We start from the raw sequence: 22,862 nt of genomic DNA on the forward strand, positions 1-22,862 counted from the left end.
TTACCCAAAGACTTACAGCTTTTTAATGCAATTTGTTAATCTAATTTAGGGCATCCAAGCGTACTTGAGTTCTACAACAAATTCTAAGACCAATTTGTCATTTTAAAGGAATCATAACACAGTAGGGAAAATAGAACTCTTTAGAAATAGAAATAGAAATAGTTTAAGGGAATATATTATGAAAAGAAAAAGCTCATAATGCATTCATTTATTTTTTCTAATTTAAATTGCAAATTTTGCAGCAGCACATTATGCACATTCAGGTCACAGTTCAATAGTTGTTTTGACTGGGCTTCTAGACCAAAACCCACACGTGTAAATGGAGGTCTAGACTTTGAAAAAAGAAGGACCTTGTTAGTGTAAAGAGAGTTAATTAAGATTGTGGATAGATGCTATGTGGAAAATTGTTATAGCATAGTTGCAAGGATTCATTTTTTATTTGCATTTTCCTTTTTGTGCTATGAGCTGTATGCTTGCTTTTTAAAGTTACATTTTTTAATGAAAATGAACAAAGTGTTTTTAATTTGCAATTAGACATAATATATATGTATATATATATAAAATATATATATATATATGAATAAGTGTGTGTGTATATGAGAAAGAATGCGTTTTGCTTTATGTTTTCTCTACAAACTGCAAGAATACTTCATCACCTACTTAATCCTTTGTAACCCATTTTAATCTCAGAAAAGAAAATGCAGAAATCCACAATTCAAATTAAATCGTAGCTGAAACACATGCACAGTGAGGTGACATCATTAGAATGTTTATTGGCTTCAGAGAATTCCTGGCAGTTAAGGGGGAAATCAATTGCTGAGGAGGGCTGGCAGTTAAGAGAGTCACAGCTCTCTCTATTTAAGGCGCTCCTCGCCAGTTACGGTAAGGGACAAAGCTTTTAAGAAGTGAAAAGGTTCAGTGCTAACCAAACAGTGAGGATTGTATTTTCTTTATAAGATGAAGACTGTGAACCATAGAATCTAACAGGACTACATTGTGCTTCTGTTTACTTTGACATAATTACTGCTTTCATCTGTAACACTCACCTAATTCCTGGGACAATGAACCCGCTTCTGAAGTTAATCCCACTTTTATGTGGCTTACTTTCAAAGGTTCACATCTGCTATGGAACAAGAGTAGTGAGTGGTAAGTGACTTTTGGATTTTAACACTTATCTGATTGTAACAGTTGTTACTCTTGTTATAAATGCTTTCACTTGCTACAAAATAGTAAAGGATATATTTCAGTGAAATAAAAAATTGCAAATAAAACAGTATTCCAATAGGAAGCTGTTACTCATTCTTGAAGCATTCGGATACACACATTCAAGTTCAGTTTAGAATCATGAATTCATCTTACATGCACTCTTCAAGAAACCCAAGGACCTGGAGACAAGCATCAAGACTATAAACTGAACCCACATCTTTGAACATGGAGGCAGCTGTGTTAAACACTGCACCACCCTGCTGTCCTTATACTGCAATGATTTTTTCAAACACTGTAACTATAATTAATACATTCATGAACAAATTTAAAAGAAAACAATCTGTTAGTCAATATTCCGTTTGAGAGCATAATGATCAGGGCTGGATCTTTGTTAATAATGTTGCTGATGTGTTTTATTTTGAAAGTGTTAATTTAAGCAATCATTTTTAATGTCCTTCTGTAAATATTTACAATATAAAGCGTCCCTTTGTTGAAAATGAAGTTGATTTACTAATGCATCTGGTAGTAAGAATTAGACATGTTCTAATTCTATTAGATGGACCTCATCAATCAATTAGCCTATCTACATTATTGAATTTTTTTATATGCTTGTTATAAAATATATTTTTTTAAACTCGCTAGAAAGGGTGTGCGCAATATGTTTTCAAGGCTGGATTGACTTCATTGTGAGGTCTGCCTGGTTTGCTTTGTGTCTTTCCGTTGACTTTCCAGTTAATTGTCAAATCTAAACTCTCTTCAGTACATGTGAGTGTTCTTGTGTGTGTGTGCACTGTAATGGAAAGAAGGTCTGTAATTGAAAATATTTTTGACTTGCTGTTAATATAAGCTGTGGAATTTGAAATTAGACATGGAAACAGATGCATGATAAGCAAATTTTTAATTTGTCTGGTCAAAACTGAATATTACGTTCAAGATGAGTTAAGTGTTCTTTTTTCCTCCATTTCGAAATCCCATCCATTTACTTTCTGAACCTTCTTAATTCATTTATATAATTGTAGCAGCATTGGCCTATTCATCATTCACTCATTCATTCAAATTTTCCAAACCCATTTATTCCAATTGGAATACAATTTAATTCAGCTGCATCAAGTGTATGCTGGTAACCAACTTTAGATGGGGAATCAAAATAGCACACACACTCACAGCAAGCACACTCACACATTTAGTATTGCCATGCAACCCGCTTAGCAACGTGAGAGGAAATTGGAGGACCCAGAAAATACTATGTGGGCACAGTAACAATGAGCAAACTGACACACATAATGTGACCAGACAGGGGAACCGAGCTCAGAAATCGGATGCTGCATTAATATGTCTGATGGAAGCAACTGTAACAGAGAGTTTTTTGAACTGCCTATTTTATTGGAGGTGTTTATTTCATAAAGATCTTTTATGTAAATTGGAAATACATTTTCTTTAATGTGCAACATATTGCAGCAGTGGTTAACTCCAGGAAATTAGATCTGAACCATGGTGTGATTATTGTCTCTGTAAAGTTTGCATGTTCTCTCTTTGTCTTTGTGGCTTTTTCTCCTGGTATTCAGGCTTTCATCCATAGCACAATGAGGTGCACATTTAGGTTAAATGATGATACTAAACTGGCCTGGTGTGTCGATGGCGTTGTCACCCGCGGTAGATCTCCACTTTATCTCTGGCTGGTTCTTGACTTGTGCACAGGGCAGCTAGAGTAGCCTTCAGATCCAAGTGACCATGAGTTGAATAGAGCAACATTATGAAAGAAATGTGCAGATTGTATTCATTTGTAGTCTCTAAAGATCTTTAAAAAGGAATTTAAACAATGTTGAGTTAAATTTCAACAGAATTGTGAATAATATTTAAATGTTTAATATTCAGTGTAACACAATTGTTAACTTAAGTATATACAGTATAGGCAAATTAATCTATTTCCAATCTGATCACATTTTCTAAGGGGCTTTAAGGTTGAAAAAATTATAATTTATATTATAATGTATCATTGCTTATTTGTGTAATTTACCAGTATGCTTCATTCCTCTTCTTCTGGCCTTCTTGTCATGCACTGGTCCAACTTTCTTGCATGGTCTTGGACTTTTAGTTAGGCAGCTCCTCAGCTTTTGAATTTCCTCTTCCTTCATTCTCTAGATTTCATTCCTCTCTTTTAAAATAACCTAACACTCATTTCTTTTCACGTCTTCCTATCTGCCATAGATTATCTTTTAAATTATTAGATTTTATTTCTATTTTGACTTGTCCTGTTTAATTGTTTTTTTTTGTATTTTATGCTAACATGCTTATATATTATGGTTTTATCCACTTAAATTTACAGCAGAACATGTACCTAATTTTAAGAATGTAAAAAATGAATATACTATGCAATGTAAGCCTGAGGTCCACTTGATGTTGCTGCAGCCTTAGAGATCTACTGTCCTTAGTTCAAATTGCACACCCCATTGTTGTCTGTGAGGAGTTTGCATTGTCTTCCAGCACTCTTACAAATAATAATAATAATACATTTTATTTAAATAGCACCTTTCCCAAGGTATTTTATTGTTCTTTATTGGGTTGTTTGTTTCCTTTTACTTGACGAATCCCTGTTTCATTATTGGGATGGGTTCTTTGCCTATGAAGGTGGTTCTTGTGCTTTGTAAAACTTCCTAATATGTAGAAAAACACCTGAAATCTTTAATGGACTCAGCCGGTGTTACTGTATGCAGCAAGAGTTCTTTTAAAATCATGACAAACAGATATTTCACAAATCTGTTTCCATCTGTTCATGGTTATTTACTACTAGCTGTGTAAGCCCGTGGTGTAAAAAGCACAGGGTCCTTAAATCTATTGAAATTGTCAGGAAAAAAAATTGAAATGTAGAGATTTCAGGTGATTGAAAGGAACTACTCTGGGCATCTCTCTCCTAGGAGGTTTTGTTCTGCCGACGTGCTCACATCGCTTGTGCATTAGCAGCTAAGTGACTGTCTTTCTTTGGAGGTTTTGTTTTGCCGATGTGCTTGCCATGCATCTGTAATAGTGGATAAGCGAGTGACTCTCTCTTCTGAGGTTTTGTTTTGATGATGCGCTGGCCTCGCTTGTGTATCCTCGAAGGTGGAGCCCTTACCCCGACTCCATCTCTCACTTCCGGGCTGGACAGACCCACACTCTTCCCCATGTAGACGTTAATATATAAGATGTGGAGCCTGTTATAGATCTAAATAAATAAAAGATCTTTCTAGAGCCTTCATGTGTATGGGTCTTTTGGGAACTCCAAATGTCTACCCTATGGCATTGCTCCAAAGAACCACTCTGGCACTTTATTTTTAAGAGTGTATGTTTGTCTCAGGTCTCACATCATCAAAGATGTAAGTTAAATAAACAGCTTTGATGGACAAGTAGTTAAAACTTGTGGATGGAAAAGGATTTGTTCCCAAAAAAACAGTGATCCTGAATAATTACAAAAAAAAATAACATTAGTACTATTATTTTGCCACATCTATAAATATTGAGAATAGCATCATCTCATTTATAATAGCTACCTCAGTTTGATTGCTCATCCATTAACTGATGCTGTCTACTTAAGTCACCACTTCCACTCTGGAAGTACCTTTTTCACCATCATATTTCCTCTGCTTTAAAACATATTTTCCACATTAGCTAGAACATCATGAAGTTCTTTCAGTAATGGATGGATAGACGTACATTGCATAGTACATGCAGTATCTCTTGATAACAGTTATTAAAAATGAAATAATTTTTGTGTGTCTAGCACAGTGGTTTATGCTTTTACTACACAGCTACAGAAGGCAAGGTTCAGATACAGGGCTGTCTTAACACATGGGCATACTGGCAGTTGCTAATCTATGTACGTTGTGACTTGCTGAATGGTTGTCTAAGCACTGTTTGCCCTGGGGGCCTATAATGCTGTTAAGATGGCCCTGCTCAGATACCCAGTCATTGTCTGAGTGATGTTTGCAGATTTCTCTCCAAATGTTTGCTTGGATTTTACTTTGTGCACCATGTTTCGGCTTTTCATTTGTGAACATTGTGTGTGAATTTGTCCTGTAATGGAATGTCGTTCTGCCCAAGACTGGTTCTAACTTTCCACACAATGCCACTGAGAGAACCTCCAGCCTCCCTGACCATGACTTGGATAAAGATAAAGAGTGGATAGATAATCTCTCCATTTATTTTACAAAAGCACCTGTCCCATTGAGTGTAATAATGCAGACTAGCCCCCCTTAGCAATGTTTACACAAATATTAGTAATGGAGCACAACACACAAACATGACTGTTTTTGTTTTCACTTTTCCACAAAACATTGCATGCACCAACAAGACTCTTCTGCTGCTTTCTCAAAATGGATATACTAGAGATAAACTTCAAGATGCAGTAAAACTTTTATTTCTTCATTTTTAATCTGCTGCATTTACAGTTTTCAAAACTTGTGTATTTTATCATTTGTTTGGTTACTGACTACAGTCTGATGTTACTTGCCACACACTGCACCATGGCATCTGCCATTATCACTCAGGACCTTATATTGCCATGTGCAAAGCTACAGGAAACTGGACAGCCCTAAACAACTTGCTCTTTCATGTGTGTCAAACGTGGCAGCTTAACTTCGCAGTGTTTTGTGTCCACACTCACAACATGTCTTGTGCATGTATAGGTATTTCTAGTAACAGTGGAAAAGAACAGCTATCAGCCATACTGAACTGCAGCCTAGCTACACTTGTGAAAATATAGCTAGGGGAAATAGTAGAAAAAAAATGTATATTCGCACAAAGAGCAAGTTACAAACATCAGGTAGCTGAGCAATGCTTGTTTTGTTCTGTCAGAGACAAACAGCGAACAAGTGTAAATAGCATGTAAGCATATCAATAAATCATGTCGTCATTTTCTAACCTGCTTAATCCAGACTAGGGTTGTGTGGTGCCTATCCCAACTAGCATAGGGTACAAGGCAGGAACAACTCCTGAACAGGGTGCCAGTCCATCATACACCAGACACACACTAGAGCCAATTTGTTCTCACTGATTCACCTAACCTGTATGTCTTTGGACTGTGGACAGAAAACCCATGCAAACATGGGGAGAACATTCACACTCCACCCAGAATGTGAATCGTGGTTTCCTTACTACGAGACAGCAGCACTACCACCAAACCACCACACTGAGTCAGTCAACAGATCTTTATTCTTTACAGCACTGTTGGCTGACAGTACCACCAAAAGATACTTTACACAGCAAGATATATCACAAAGCAAAATTTAGACTTATGGGTTAGCCTGAAGAAAACTGGACTTCAAGCCAATATAATAATGTAGTAATGTACAGGAATTATTTTTTGCAAGAGCTTATTGATAAAGGCCTAATGGTATAGGGGAGTCAAAAAGAACAAATGATAAAGAATTTGTGGAACTGAATTTGACCTGGATTGTAAAAATACATGTTCCTTTTGTACAGTAATGTTTTTGACACTGCAGCAATGGACAGATTATATATAAACTAATGTTAGTCCTGGCATCTGTTGAAATGCTGCTCTTTGCATTGATATTTAATATCAATCAATCTAATCTTTATTGATATATTGCTATCATCAGAATCTATCATCATAAAGCCCTTTAAAAAGCAAAGAATACCATACAGCATCAAAAGTGCTGCATAATCAACCGAACAATCAAAAACAGAAAATACAAAAAGAAACAACAAAGGATATAGGAATTATAACATACCAGTAACGGCATACTACAAAATAACGTGCAGTGAATACACTTGCCTTGAGTATTCATACTCTTTCTCTGTCTCTGTTTAGCATTCGTTTGCTCAGAGGCTGATGCGCTTGCTACTTCCTGAGCAGCTCTTCTTTTCTCCACTCAAGCAGCCCGCTGCTTCTCTTCCTTCGTTGGCATCTTTTCGCGTTAAAACTGATTAAGTTAGTTTTTGTGTTGCAATTACTTAGTACATTTTTTTTAATTTTTCACTTAAGCTGGCACTTAAGTCTTCAATCTGCCTCAAGAATGATTAAAGATATGAAGAGGTAGGGGAAGTGACCGCGAAGGTGGTAGGGATGAAAACGGCATACGCATGCACCACACGGCCGCCCTGCTGCACGCTGCCAAGAGTTGATTCTACAATAAAATAAAAATAAAAAGAGTAATAAAAATCATCACCCCGAAAGTGGATAGTAGACTTCACGTAGAATATGTGTACTAAATTTCAAGTCAAGAGGTGAAACGGTTTGCGAGCTACAGGTGATTTAAAATCCTGAACAGACAAAACGAACAACCACGGTAGCGTATTATTTAAGAAGATTATAACAGCTCACGTAATCAGAGTCACAAGAGGCCAAAGCCTGCCCTAGCAGCAATGCATTCAAGTCAGGAAGCAGCCCTGCACAGTCCTTTACTGGGTCTGTCAAGTTTAAGTTTATTGTCAACTGTACATAGTACAATGAAATTCTTAATTTGCAGGTCTCTTCTGAATAGTGACAGTGAAACAACTGTAACAGACACACAGACACATAAAAGTTAATAAATACTTAGCATATATAGAATACAGTATGTATACAACATTACACTATTAATATTTACAGTATATTCTTTATTCTGCAGCAAATGTGTTAGTGAGCCTTCTTAACAACAGCTTGAAATGTATTGTGTCCACTTCAGTTCAGCACTGATGGTCATGCCACCATATTTAAAGTGGATCACCTTCTCAAAAACTTCCCCTCTGATATACTGTAGATGGATCTGCTTAATAAAATCTATCACCAGCTCCTTGGGTTTGCTGACATTTGGAGTGGCATTGTTGTGTTGGCATCATTGAATTACTAAGGAAACCTATTGTTTACAATAAAGTTTTATACACTTTCTTCATGTGCAGTCCCCCACTTAGGTGAATCATGCCATTCCAAACAAGGCAAAATAGGATACAATTTTATGCTGACTTTGACACACGAAAATAGTATACAATGGTCTGCAGTCTGACTGCCCATTTCGTAGTTGTCCCTAACTGTCTTGTCGTATAATGCTTGCCTAGCAGTTCTTATATGGTAATCCCTGAACTAAATCTGGCTCTGTGTCAACTGTGCATGTGAGCAGAAAAAGACAGATTTATTAAATATATTTGCACAAAGCACAGTGACATATTAAACGTATACACTTATTACAAGGATGCAATGCTGACAATCCAAACATTATAAGGTCTGCCAGTTTGCAAGTTCAAAATCCAATTACAGAGGGTGGCACTACATCCTAAGATGGGGAGTTTTAGTTTTAATGGTAGAACAGTGTTACAGGCTGAGCAATATGCTATAAACAGGACTCTGGCATACCAGGAGGAGGAGGAGGTTGGGAGCAAGTGCTGATAGTTTATTGCTGCACCCACCACACAACAAAGCCCCTGGATTGGGACCTGTGTGCAGTGGGTGACCTCAGCATTACACTGGAGCAGTGTCAGGTTTTTTTATGGTGGCTGGGGTGCCAATCCTGCCGCCAACCCCGAGGCTTTCCTTGTAAGTTGGAGGACCTCCTTGCAGGGCTGGATGCAGATTAATGTCACACCATAATGAAGCAATTGCAGGTAAAGGACTTTGCTCAAGGCCCCAACAGAGTAGAGTCACTTCTGGAGTTTACAGGAACCATACCAGTTTTTATTATCCAGATTTGCCAGTTCATATGAAGTGCAAGGGATATTACATCCTCCATGGGTTGGTTGTTATGACAAGCAAGCTCTAGTCTGTCCAGGCTAACTAGAGTATTCTGTTTAATGTTTCTGATAAGCAGTTTCTCAAAGCACTTCACATGAGGAATTACTGCTACTGGTCATAGTCATTGAGTCAATCCATTTTTAATTCTTTAGCAATGGAAAAATGTTAGCTTTTTTTTAAGCAGGTGGACACCACAGATTCTCTCAGTAAGATAGTAAATATATTTATGAAAACACCAGCCAGTGTAATTGGTTGGTACCAGGTTGGACATGGAAAAAGTCATGTAAAAATCTTTCCTAGGTCATACATAGAAATAGAATTGTGAGAAACTGCAGGCAGCAAAACGTTGGGAAACTTTTTATCACAATCAAAGTAGTCATTGCAGGCATTAAATTTATTGGGAAAAGAAAATGCAGATGAGATCAGAATAAATATAGGCATCTTCAAACTCTTCAAAATTTTGTGTGACTCATAATTATTACCATACTTGTACATGAGTAACTTCCTATATACACTCATGCATACCCTGATATTCATGCTCACAACCATTTTGTTTTGTAAATGCCAGTTAAAGTTAACCTAACTTGGCACGTCTTTGAGTATGTGAAAGGAAAAGTGGAGTAATTGGTGGAAGACCATGCAATCTAAGGTTCAAACTCGGAATGCTGGAGATATGTAGGACAACTGAATTACTTACTGCACCACCATGCTACAGGAATTATATCAAACCAACTTTAACAGCTTCTTCTTCTTTTGGCTGCTCCCATTAGGGGTTACCACAGTGGATCATCTTGTTCCATAATCAAACCAATTTTATCAGCAAACCCACCAAAAACAGTTCAAATATACTGTAGGCAATATATATGGGTATATGGCAAACATGAGAAAATTGCATTTTATTGGAATAAAAGAAAATAATAAACTTTTCGATAAAGCCTTCATAGCTAGGAGTGTCAGTAATGCAATACATGGTAGTGCCATTACTATCAAAATCAAGCGAAGGGTCTGATGATATATGGAAAATTAAGGGAGAAGAACTAAATGGCCAAAGGGAAGAGAGCTTAGCTGATGTCTGATTGTAAACAGAGATGAGATGTCACAAAAAGATCTAACAAGAGAGCTGCACACAGTAGTATGATCACTTGCCAAGAAATACACAAAACATTTTTGAACATTAAGAATACCTTATATGTTAAATAGGTTTATTCGGAATCGGCAGTAAAGACAAGGTTGATGAAGTATTGGAGTAAACAACTTTATCTGTTGATAATAGGTTTTGGAAGAGGCAAGGCTGTTATAGACCAGCAAGTTAGCAACTTTAGAAAGAAAAGTACTGAAATTAATAAGTTCTTAAGTTCATCAAATGCTGGAGTTTCATTTGGTATCATTTTTCAATATGGTTTTTAATGTTGCAAATAACATGTCACTATTAAACATCCTTTTTTTAGAATTGCAATGACAGGAGAAAGATTTCCGAAGTGTGTAATGCTTGATTGAAGGACAGTATAATCATGTACTTTTTTTAACATAAATACTGCAAAAATGCTTTGAATCCTTAACAGACTGTTATGTCTTAATGTTCACCACTTAAATAGCCTTAATATTTTCCAATGCTTTTCACTTGTGTGTTCAGGTGCCATTTAAAATAAAAACTTTTTTAGCTTGTGTGGAAATAAAATCTACCATATTTACTGGTATGTTATTTTAAACATAGCATAACATAACATCTTAATTCTTCTTAATACAGTGTAATAAGAGAGCTGAATACAAATAAAAGGTTGGTGTTATAACACCATTTTAACATAGGTGTGAAATTAAGAGAACAACGGGGTAATGGTGTCATTTGGTATGATTTTGGGTTCTCAAAGGCTGCTGGTGTTTGACTTCTTTGTTAGGTGTTCTTCCAGTATTGCTAGGGGTGTGTCCTCAGAGGTCAGGACTTATGCATAATTGATGAGATAATAAGCAATAAAAGGACGACAATGAGTGCAAATCCTTATCCAATCTACGGATACCAAATATCTGAAGCGTTCGAAGATTATCATTGTGCTCTTTTCTCACTTGTACTTTAAATTTTGATCCCCTTGTTCCCCCAACTACAATTCTTGTCTCTCATATCGGGCTTCAGTTTCATTTCACTTTATATTTTTTGTTTAGTTTTGTTTTTTACATGCATCTTCTAGTTTTTCCTCAAAAGTTTATTTGGAGGTTTTCGCACTTATGCAGAGGAGCTCCCTCTCTCTCAAGCGCAGGTTCATTAATGAATGCCAACTTCTGGTTCGATGCATAAAGGGTGGGGCTTTCAGAATGCCGAAGAAAATTATGTCATCTTCTGAGTGTGGGTCTTCAGGTCTATAGAATGAAAGAGAAAACATGCCAGCCACAACATCTGTCCACATCTCAGAGAATCAAGGCTTACCTTGTTGAAGTTCTGAAGGTATCTCCTAATCCCGTGTGTCTGACAACAGTTAATAAAAACAACTGGCAAACTGAGCAATATTTAGGTCAACTTTAATTTTGAAATACCAAGTCTTATTTTGTCTCCTGTGGAAAGTACTCTAAAGTTCTTTTATATATCTGTTCATTTCCAACTGTTTAACCTTACTTTTTTGCATTGGTCCCTTTTAATAATATCCAGTCATTTTCTTATTTATAAGATTACATGGCACTTGTAACATATCTGGTGAAATTCCTTGCTTTTGCATCTTTTGCTGCCAGGGTAGGCTTCCCTGTGACCCTAAGTGAGAAATCTGTGGCTTCAGCAAATGACGGACAAACAAATGTCATGAGTGATTCTTATGTTATAATATCTGGCAGGAGATGCTGATTTTGTTTTCAGTTTGTTCCAGGTGTTCCTTGCCCATAAAATATTGAGTATAGTTTTAGGATTTTTTGAAGTCATGGAAACTATTGGTAAATTCAATTTTCTGTTTTTATGTATGTTAAACAATGTTAAAAATGATTTATATTCTCCTGCAATGCTGTCTTGTTTTGGAATAGTTTTGTTGATGGTCGTATGTTGGGAAATATGAGATGGTAGCAGAAAAGACAGTGTTGTGCATTTCATGGTTATCCAAGGTTAGGGGCAAAAAATAAAAGCTGCATCTTCTGGTTGGGACCCTTTTTGTTTACCTTTCATACTAACATTTCTGTTTTGCGATTTGATTCTAGTTATGTTTACCCTTTTGGCTTTTGACTGCCACACCTTTCAACTCGGCTACATGTCCTGAGCTCTTTTATTTACTGTAAACTCACGTTTAAGTTCTCCTGCGGATAAGTCGGAGCTTGATTTTACTGTATCATTTCCAATAATTTATAATGTCAGTTGTATAAGTTGAATGTGGAAAACTCATGCTATTGGTCCAAGAGATTATGATATGCTAACGCGCACCTGAGAGAGTAAGCACGGAGCACACTGCCTTTTTTTGTATGTATTGTGCCTACTTGACCACATTGTAATACCTGAACTATTCCGAAGTGACGTTTGCACTGTTTGGTGTTTTATTTTGTATCTCACACCCTCATACACCTTTATCGGAAGAGCATCCCTTATCTACGATGGAGCGTTCGATCAGAAGAAAATATGAAGCTGGTTTTAAATTAAAAGTCATTGAAGTGGTGAAAGAAATTGGTAACTGGGCTGCTGCAACAAAATTCAATTTGTCTGAGAAACTGGTGTGAGACTGGAGGAAGCAAGAAGATGTAAAAAAAAAAATAAAAATAAATGTTGCATTTTTGAACAGGCATATAAGTCAGGGTCTGATTTTTCTGATTGATTTTTTGGGTTTCAAGACCCGACTTATACCTAAGTATATACGGTAAATATTGTCTTCCAAGTTATAACCATACAGTAGATTGTACTTTTGACCCCTTCAAAGAATCTTCCTATTACATTTACTCATCAAATTACTCTCACCCTATACAGACTGCACAACCTAAACATTTCAGTATATTTCTATTCTTATTTTATTTTATGCAGTCTTATTTTGTCTCCTCTGAACATACAGTAGGTTAAGAGTGCATACAAAGATTTCCAGGACAAATGTAAAACAAAGAAATTCACACAACATAACCGTGCATCATTTACATACAGAAATAAAAATATCCATCTTGATGCAAAGTAGCAGAGGAAGTAAACACTGCGTTTTGTCTATCAATTTATCCTTTTAAAAATAAAACAGGTTCTTCAGAGTGGTATCATAGGGGAACCATTTTTGATTCCTAAAAGGAACATCCACATGAGGTTCCAGAAAGAACCTTTATTTATTTACACCCAAAGCAGCTCCATAACTAAACATGAAAAGATTTGTAAAATAACATCATGTTCATGATTTTTAAATGACTCTTGCTGCCTACAATAACACAAGACAAGTTCAGGGTTCTGTGGTGGGCTGGCGCCATGCCCGGGGTTTGTTTCCTGCCTTGCGCCCTGTGTTGGCTGGGATTGGCTCCAGCAGACCCCCGTGACCCTGTAGTTAGGATATAGTGGGTTCGATAATGGATGGATGGATGGAAGTTCTGGGTTTGTTAATCTGTTAGTATCCTGCTATGTGGTCTACTATGTAATAAAGATTTCTGTTTTGTCTTTGGGAAATATTTCAAAGCTAAAAGAAAAAAAAATCCTATCTAAACAACGCAGAATGAAATGGTCTGTCCATGATTAGACCCTTTGTATCTATCTATGGCAACCACCAGGGGGCACACAATAGCACCAAACCACTGAGGCAGTAAAGCACCACAGGCTGATAGGATAAAATAAAGGATTAAAGGATTTGTATTCCTTTCCTAAGCACCTCTCCAATCCTACTTCCAATAACAAGCAACAAATACAATTACAAACACGATAAACAAATGAGTCTTCCCGTTCCATCCTCTAGTTGAGTGTTGGTCACTTTCTCCCGACTCTGACCCCAAGAGTTATGGAAGCAGGCTCCTTTTAGGGTGGACCCAGGAGTAATTCCAGTGTATGTTGCCAGTTAGAAGTATTTCTATGGGCTACAAGAAAACCAGGGGGATCCTCCCTCAGCAGTGTACTCTACCATTCCCCAAGGAACCTTACAGGGCTGCACTTCCAGACTCCAACTCCCATGCAACCCTGTGGGTATCCAGATTGGGACCCAACATGACGGACACTGCCACCTAGAATGGTGGGAGATGAATTGCGCTCTTGCTGTTTCTGACGTCTTTGGACATAACCATCAGGGGATGGAATCATAAGGCATCTCGGCCTGGTATTGCCCCCAGTTATTCCATCTTTCTTTTATGGCATCCCTGCCAGATAAAGAATTCACCTCTGTCATGGGTGAGACACCCACTCATCCTCCGGGGCATCTTCTATGTATCTTGTCATTGGCTACCTGCTTGTTAACTCAAATTGCCTGCTGTAAACCGCTAATCACGTTGGTACAACTCAATAAATTCATCATATGCTATTAGTTGGCATTTTGTTTAGTTTTTTTGTGCTGTTTTGTGATCTGATTTTCCCAATGTATGCATCTGTATAGGGGTTTTAAACACTAAGGCATCCAAACATAACATTAATTTTTAATTTTATAGTGATTTGAAAATATTTATCATTTTGCTTCAATACCGTTTTGTTTGACCTAAGATCAGTCATTTTGTGCACTTCTGTTGTGGCAATTGCTATGACATTAATATGGGTGATGACCTCGGTCCCGCTACGTGTGTCATTAGGGGCCAAAGGTATAAAGTTTAACTTTATTTGCTTCCTGGTATCCAAGATAAGTTAAACTGTGTTGTGCAAAATTTTTTTTCTTGGTTAAAAAACCTGGTTATGATATTTAGGCCTTTGATATTAGGTTGTTGTTTCAGCTTTTGATTACAGATTGGTTACACTTTTGGTGATAACTTTGTCTAGATTTTTGATCTGATACTTTCAATACAACATTTGCACTCTCATTCTGAGTACAGTGGTCAGGTGTGGCCAACAGGTTTAGATGTTAATCGACCATGGACAAGATGCATTGATTTAAATGGTTTTGACCAAGATTTCTAATGTCAGAGGTGGTAGTTCCAACATCTCGGTAACAACTGCCCTCTTGTACTATTCGCTAAAATCTCCAGAGTTTGCAATAAACAAAAAACATCTAGCAAATTATATCTTTGTGAGGGAAAAAAAGAAACTATAAGTGAGGGTAAAGGAAAATGAGGACACTCATTCAAACAGAAAGGCCACAAATACTAAAAGCTGTTTGAAATGATGGAGTGCAGAAAGTCAAAGTCGAATACACAATGGTACATCAGGCCTTGAAGCAGATGGGTCTACACAGTAGAAGAGCATGCTGGGTTCCATTTCTATCATCTAAGACAAGGAAGATGACTTTGCAGTGGTCACATCACCAATACTATATGAAAGACTAAAAAAATGTCTCCTAGTTGGTAGTTTGGTCAAATGGAAAGGCATTTGGTAGAAGAGTGATAACCTAATAAAGTGACCACAGCATTTTCTTTTATCATATATTATTGTTTCTATGGTCACTTTTGAAGCTCTGTAGTAGCTTGTAAGAGTAGTCCCTCAAGTAAGATTGAATAAATGCAGGTAACCTACACTGCTTAATGCTGTAACATTTTATATGTCTGAAATAGGGGTGTGGGCCTCCTCTCTGTCTTCAGTAGCTTCCTGGTCAAAGTTACACTTCCACTAACTTTGGTGTATGTTCTCCATCTCTTGTTGTTCCAGTATCTTCTCATATAAAGAAGAACACAGTCTCTGAAGCATCAATGGGTGTTTCCATGAGGAGATGTAGTTAGTTTTTAAAATAAATGTAATAAAATTAAAGAACGACGCAATCAAGTCATGGTCATACTGTCAGTTACAGGTTGCCACAGTTCAGCAACTGCATGCCCTATGACCTAGCCTAGATTTAGCTGCACTCCACAATATGTGCTATACTTTTTTATTTTTTTGCTATCAAATGTTTATGAGATAAATATGCAAATACAAATTTGAATAAATATAGTATAAGCTGCGTTGAACGTTTTTAGACCACAGATGATCACAAGCTGGTTTGAGGGTAAGGTAGAAATGACTGGCAAATTTCATATGCTGAGAAGATCTTTGTGTACAGAAGTAATTTTAAACATAATTTTGATATTTAAATATTTGATATATCACTACACATAACAATGATGTTTGTATGGGAATATATTTTTAACCCCCAAATGACTGGTAGCTGTAAATGGTTTAGACTTTGACTGTCAACTTTTCACTTCCAATACTTATTTAGTAAAATAAGCCTGTCCACATACAAACTATTTATTAGGTCCTTCTTTTTCCAACCCTTGCTTCTGGTTGGCAGAATCTGATTATTTAAAAATCTGCAGTTATTTTTTAATGCATCATCTCTACAACTCTGTTCTCTTGATAAAAACTCAAGATCAGAACCAATTCAACAACAACAACCTTTACTTATATAGCACATTTTCATACAAATGATGTAGCTCAAGGCACTTTACATGACGAAGAAAGTGAAAAAAGACAAAATAAATACGAAAATAGAATTAGGGAATACTAATTAACATAGAATAAAAGTAAGGTCCGATTGGCCAGGGAGGACAGAAAAGACAAAACCAGAAAAAACTCCACAGACAGTTGAATTGACTAATTGAACAGTTCCTAGTACCCAATTTTTTAAAGGCAAAGATTAAACCAAAGAGGGGGTTTGGTAGCCAAAATTTCTGGAAACTTCTTGGAACACAATGGAATGGTAGAAAATAAATCAAGTGAATGACTGAGCTAACACTAAGGAAAGCCTAATTGATATTGCTTCCTTACAAATGAAATGAAAGTAGAAGTCTTATGTGAAGCAGGGTAGCTAGGTAATAAGATGGACCTCGGAGGTAAAACTTGACCATAACATTTTTTTTTTTTAAATTCACTAGACATGCCATGCAGTGGAAGGAATAACATAAAGTACTGTTTGGGATACTTGTAGGACTAGAAATGGTATACTGTACAGCTTCCTTATTATGATATGACTTTACAAATATTTTCTATAAATATGCATTAGCAGATTGTTCTTATATTGTAAGTGATGACATGCTACTCCAAATTATATAAGAGATTCTTCTTTCTTGTTAGGTGTGATCAAAGAGTAACAGATCTCACTGACTTATGAAGTTTACATCAGTGATCCTTTCACTCATGGCTGCAGAGGCATGGATTTTAATAGATACATTAGACATGTGGCAGCAGTTGTGCCTGAATAATAATGGGTGTAAAAATATTTTACACAAGCATACTCAAAGTAGCCTAGAAGTGGATAACAAACATCTGCAACAATTATTCTTAAACTTTCATTATAAAAGTAAAATATGAAATTGCTGTTACTGTGTCTAAGTAAAATGAAATCCCTGACAAAATGTACTCTAAGGATCTAGAGGTCCTCTAATTGGCTTTTGAGCTGACGACGAGAACTGCTGAGTCTTCTTCTGAGCCCACAAATGAACACTGTAAAGCATACAATGTGATGATAATGCAAGTTACGCTGAAGCAATTACTTAAAGTAGCTCTAGTTCCCTGAGCTAATCTTTTAGACTTTATCAGTCTGTATATTAATCATAGGCAATTGACCACATCTCATATGTTTACAGCACGTTCTGATTTCTCATCAGAATTTATGACTCAGAGCAGTGGTAATATCTGTCTTGCTGGATGCTCTTAACCTCTGGCTCTCATTTTCACATAATATATTAAAGCTAAAAATTGACACCTCACAAATTTCTACTTGTCTTTAAAAAGTATCATTTTTGAATCATGTAAGTAAATTATGTAACATCTAAACAGTAAAAACCTGTTTTTATATATTAAAAAAGTTAAATATCAACATAAGCAGAATGCATTGTAGGGGGGCAGTCTTTTTTTTAATCAGTGAGCCAACTGGAGTATGGTGATCCTGAAGTTCTAAGCATTTGAAAAAACCTGATATACAGTGACCCTGTATTTAGGATATAGCGGGTTGGATAATGGATGGATGATATAAATTAGTTACAAAGGCTGTTATTAAAGTTGCAAAATTTGCTGTTTGTAAAATTCTTCTATTTGACATTACTTATAGGGTTTTTTGCTTGTTTGTTATATTTGTTATAACGGGTCAGTCACATCTGTCATATCAACACTACTGTAATGTGACCACTTGCCTATTGGGTTTTTATTTTGTTGCTGAAAGATTAACCTCCTTAATACTCAATTATGTCTTCAAAGTGACTAATAACTTCCAACTGTACCACCTGCCTTATTGATTCAGACAAGAGGATGATGCCAAGTCTCAAGGGTGTCAAGTATATGCACTCTAGAATTCGACAGTTTTTCCCAGGTCAACCATCTGCCAGTCTTGTGCAGATGCAAGGATCCCAGCAGATGGCCTCTTCTGGGATTGGGATGGCTCCCCCTTCCTCAAAATTTTGATAATGTACTTTGTGCCTAATGTTACCAATAGCATTGCACATGGTTCCAGCTAACTCCTTCTAAAAGTGTCTTTAGGCTGTGCTTCTCCAAGTGCTTTTAGGTAGCAACTGAGGATATGGTCTAAACATTCATCTTCCTTGGCTCAACGAGCATGCTGATGCTTCTGCTCTGCTCTGCATATAGAGGTTGAATAGGCTAGATAGAAAATCATAGAATGCTTGAGTTAGGAAACAATATCATGGGACGTTGCTTTCCAGAGCTCGGCCATGTGACCTTACACTGCACTTCACTGCTGCCTTCCATCTTATCCATGCTCTTTGCTGTCTCATGGTGACCACCTTTCTTGAATAATTTCCTGCCCACATATTTTACTGTACCAGCATTCCCTGTTCCTAGCCTTGGGCCCACCCATACTGCACCACCATGCAACTGATAAGGACAGCCCTCCCAATGAAAACAGCTCCCACAAATTCCCTGTGCCATAGATGGGATTCAGTCAGCTCCACTGCTTCCTGCACTCTCCACTTCCTCCAAGTCCTTACCTCATCCACATTTTGAATTTGTCAGGCAACCCTGACTTGTCCATTCCTGACAACCAAGATTCAATAGCTTGATTTGTTGCCTAAATCGAGGCTGAATCCTTAAGGCTTCAGGTGAGCACTTTTCCCAGGCTCCTCATAAGCTTTTCTGTGACCAGTGAGATTGGTGTTTAACTAATGTAAAATGGAAATACATCTGTGACCATACCTCTTCAGCACATAAAGATCTTCATTTACCCTCACACACCCTTGAAGAATCCACTATCATACTAGCACTGACACAGTACTCAGTCAGGTCATCTGTGAAAAATTGTATTGGAGGCCACCATAATCCTGACTTCGATAGAAGGCCTGTGTAATCTACTTTTACCACCTTAATTGCCATGTTCAAATAGATAAGGCAAAGAGTGTTGCAAAGGTGGTCCAGCACATTGTGATACCTTCCTCATGCTACTGCTATTCCAACGTTGTCACCCCCAGTAGTGACTTTGAAAAAATAGTCAAGCATAGGGTTCTTGAGTCTTTCTGGAATATAGTACTAGTGTAAAGCTTTCTCTACCAATTTATGGGGCATCAACCTATAAGCATTAGAGAGTTCCAGTGCACATCAAAGCCAAGGTTTTTATTAATCTCTCTTGACTTGTCTAATAAGAAGAGATTCATACCCATATGTTCTAAGCATCCAGGCACATTTGGAATCTCTTCTGTCTTCTACAATGAAGGGTGAATGTTCTCATGCTTAATTAGATACTCTATCAGCACCTGGGAAACCTTGATTAAAAACTGAATGCTGACTTCTGCTTTTAAATCCGTTGGCATCCAGACCACTCCAGCAAGCCTCCACTGATGGATCACGTTGCCATCACCTTGTCCCTGTGCTAGATTGTCTACAAGATCTTCCAGAGTCAGCAGAAAAGCTTTGGACACCCCTTAAAGATCTTGCAGGGTATTCAAATTGTTCCAAGGGCTAAGTCTGCTTAAGCTGTCCAGATGAATTCCTTAGCCTTCTTTCAACCTGACCCATTGCTGTTGATCTCTATATTAGGACTTAATTGTTTGACTAAATTCCTTGTTTCTTTGTGGTTCAGAAAAAAGGTCCTGGAGATACTTGCTGTCATCCTCCTTCATGCAAACCAGCGGCCCTCTACCTAAACAGTCTTTGTTATACCAATGGGTTTGAGATAAAAGCAACTTGCTTGCTAGCTCTCTTCTTCCTCCTTCTTCTTCTTCTGTGCGACTCTGGTCAGTTAAAGGGGTTATTTCTGACATGATTTAGAGTTGTTTGTTAAATACCTCTCTTACTATAATTTCCAGGATGCTATCAGTATCATCATCAAACTGCTGTCAGAAGTTTTCTCTGCTGGTGTATGTCCACTTGAAATGGTGATGTTCCTGCCTGGTGCAAGAGTATGTGGTACTTGAAGGCAAGTGTCTGTGGTTGCTCTGGACATTCTCCTTCTGCATGTTACCAAAAAGAACTGCTGCAAATTGTGCTGTTTGCTTCTTTCCAGGGAAGTTCATCTTGGCTTAATTTAGTCTGCAATATTTGTTTTCGTAAGGTCTGTCCAGTTTGGGTGTTCACCAAACCCCAATCCCTCGAGCAATTTTGGGTGCATTATTGCTGCTGGGTTTGTGATAGCTTGCTTGGGTTCCTCCTCACAGAGGATACAGGTTAAATTACTAACCCTTTCTTCCCAAGTTGTCATCCTTCAATGTCGTCTAGACCGTTTATCATAAATTGGATAGTTTATGATGAAACACACAGGTGTAAATGGACACAAGTTAAGATTGTGAACTGCTGGTTCTTTCCTCATTTGTATCTTACTGCTAATAAGGACGAATTAAAAAAACAGGAATGTAGATGTTTAAGACTAAAATAAGCAATTAAGACAACTATAATGAAGCAGAGAAATGTTGCTTGCGTAATAAGTATTTCATCAGCAATAACTGACTTATCCTTGCCTTCCAGGACCAATGTTTCCTACTCCTGCTGTATGAAATGATATGAATGGGATGTAAACTCAGAATAGAACATAGCCATCATAAGGGAAGAGTGACACACTGAACACATTTCTCAGCACAGACATTGTCACTTCCCACTAAATTGTGGAATCACTTCTATAGTTAGACCTTGTGGCATTTCTGCATCTCTGAATCTTTGGTAGTCCTTAAGTAACTTGGTCTAGCAGGCATCCTCTCGGCTGACTACTCCTAGCATGGAGCAAAATTATTCTGCCCACCTAATGAATGGATGAAATATTACTGGTTTCTTACCAGTATTTCTCAAGCTGACTTCTGAATGAGCACAGACATGACACATTTCTATGTAGGTCACCTCTCTCTCTGTGTCTTATGTGAAACTTCTTTCCATCACCTTTGACATATCTTCAGCATTCATCCATACATTTTTAGATTGGATGCTGTATTTTACTTTCTAATTGTCTTCCTATATGAAATGTTGATACATTAACATAGGTATAGAATTTTGCTACTGTACAGCAATGTTTAAATAAAACTATATATATATAGGTCTACTCTTTCCATATAGAAACGTTTAAGGGTTGACACTCCAAGGCCCCATTTATGGCAATTTTGTTGTGTAGAGCATTGACTAGAAAAAAATGCATCCCTGTCTAATATGAAATTATCTTCATAACTGAGCTACTGATTTGTAAAGCTGTTTTTTTTTATAAACTTTAGAATGTGTGTCAGAATAATCACCATAACTGGGCCGATTCTGGCCTTTCTACTATTCTAAATCCTTGGTAATTGTCTCTGGGGAAATGGTTATTTTTTTTATAGTAAACCATTACATTTTTTATCTGAGTGAAGATGGCACAATTTACTAACAGTAGTTTTTCTCTTTCATTACAAAACTTAAACAAGAAAGATCTGTTGAATGGTTGCTTAAATACAAAATGACAATGGTAATACTAATGTTAATTCACTTTGACATAACACCACATGGCCATACTACTCCATAATGATATCATCAAAGCTGAATTACTACTATCATATATCAAATTTGCTTAAGTGTATTCCTCTTCTTCTTAATTCTAGTTTAACATGGCATGCAAATGTATTATTTTCCAATTTAAATGCATTTGCCTTTTTTCACCTGGACTGAAAGTTTACTCTTTGATAATTAACAGTCTCCAGCAAACTGAAAAATTGTTGTTTGTGGCTCTTCTAACAAACTTATAAAGGGGAACAGCAGACAACTGTGATCACCACGCACAATTTCACATAACAACTTGATTAAAAATGACATCAGCACATCTGCTTTAACAAACTGTACATAACATTTAATATTCTAATAAGTCTTGGAGATCATTTTTAGTTGGAAACATTTTTTAGTGTACTGTATAATACAATATGTACAGGTGCGACTTCTTTTATATAAAGGTTGTTTCAAGATCTCACCTGGTCATTTCTTCTGCTCTCTCCACTCTCAAACCCCTGCGCTGAATGGCCTGATCAGTTTATAAATTAATCAAACATTTTCTTAAGAATTTTATTGTCTGTTATCTCCTCCTTGCTCTTGAGACTGTACTGGGAGACACAGCAAACCTCCTTGCAATGGCACGTATGGATGTGCATTCCTGGATGAGTTGGATTACCTATGCAACCTGCATTGGCTACAGGTACTGCCTTTTGCTGTCGGGAGAGACAAGAACACTAGCAAAACACAAAACTAGAGAAGTATCCATCAGGAAGGATAAGCAGAGAACAATTGTCTGTGGCCACCACCTACAAAACCATTCCCTTTTTGGGGGTTGTCTTGCTGTTGCCACTCCAGTACACATGTTGTCACTTTCATTCAAGTAGGTGACATTAAATTTAAATCGCTTGTACTTCCTAACTGAATAGATTGATATCCCATATATGAAGCTTAATTGACTTGGTGTTAGATTATGATGATTAAGTGTTCCCTTAATGTTTTTGAACATTGTTTGTTATGCACTGAAAAATGATAATCTTCTTTGTT

The 22,862-nt window shown here is 37.0% G+C and overlaps 1 protein-coding gene across 2 annotated transcripts in view; it reads left to right on the plus strand.

The window, feature by feature from the left end:
- The first annotated feature begins 855 nt into the window (after positions 1–855).
- Positions 856–22,862, plus strand: part of chodl (chondrolectin) — a 65,292-nt gene continuing 43,285 nt past the window's right edge. Inside the window, exon 1 of one of the 2 annotated variants that reach the window (XM_039744961.1) lies at positions 856–1,146. In XM_039744961.1, coding sequence (XP_039600895.1) covers positions 1,062–1,146 — 85 coding nt within the window. In that variant the 5' untranslated portion in view covers positions 856–1,061. The remainder of the gene's footprint in view (positions 1,147–22,862) is intronic. The other variant, XM_039744960.1, reaches the window with a different exon arrangement.

This window comes from Polypterus senegalus, chromosome 2 (assembly GCF_016835505.1).
Source record: "Polypterus senegalus isolate Bchr_013 chromosome 2, ASM1683550v1, whole genome shotgun sequence".
Taxonomy (NCBI): domain Eukaryota; kingdom Metazoa; phylum Chordata; class Cladistia; order Polypteriformes; family Polypteridae; genus Polypterus; species Polypterus senegalus.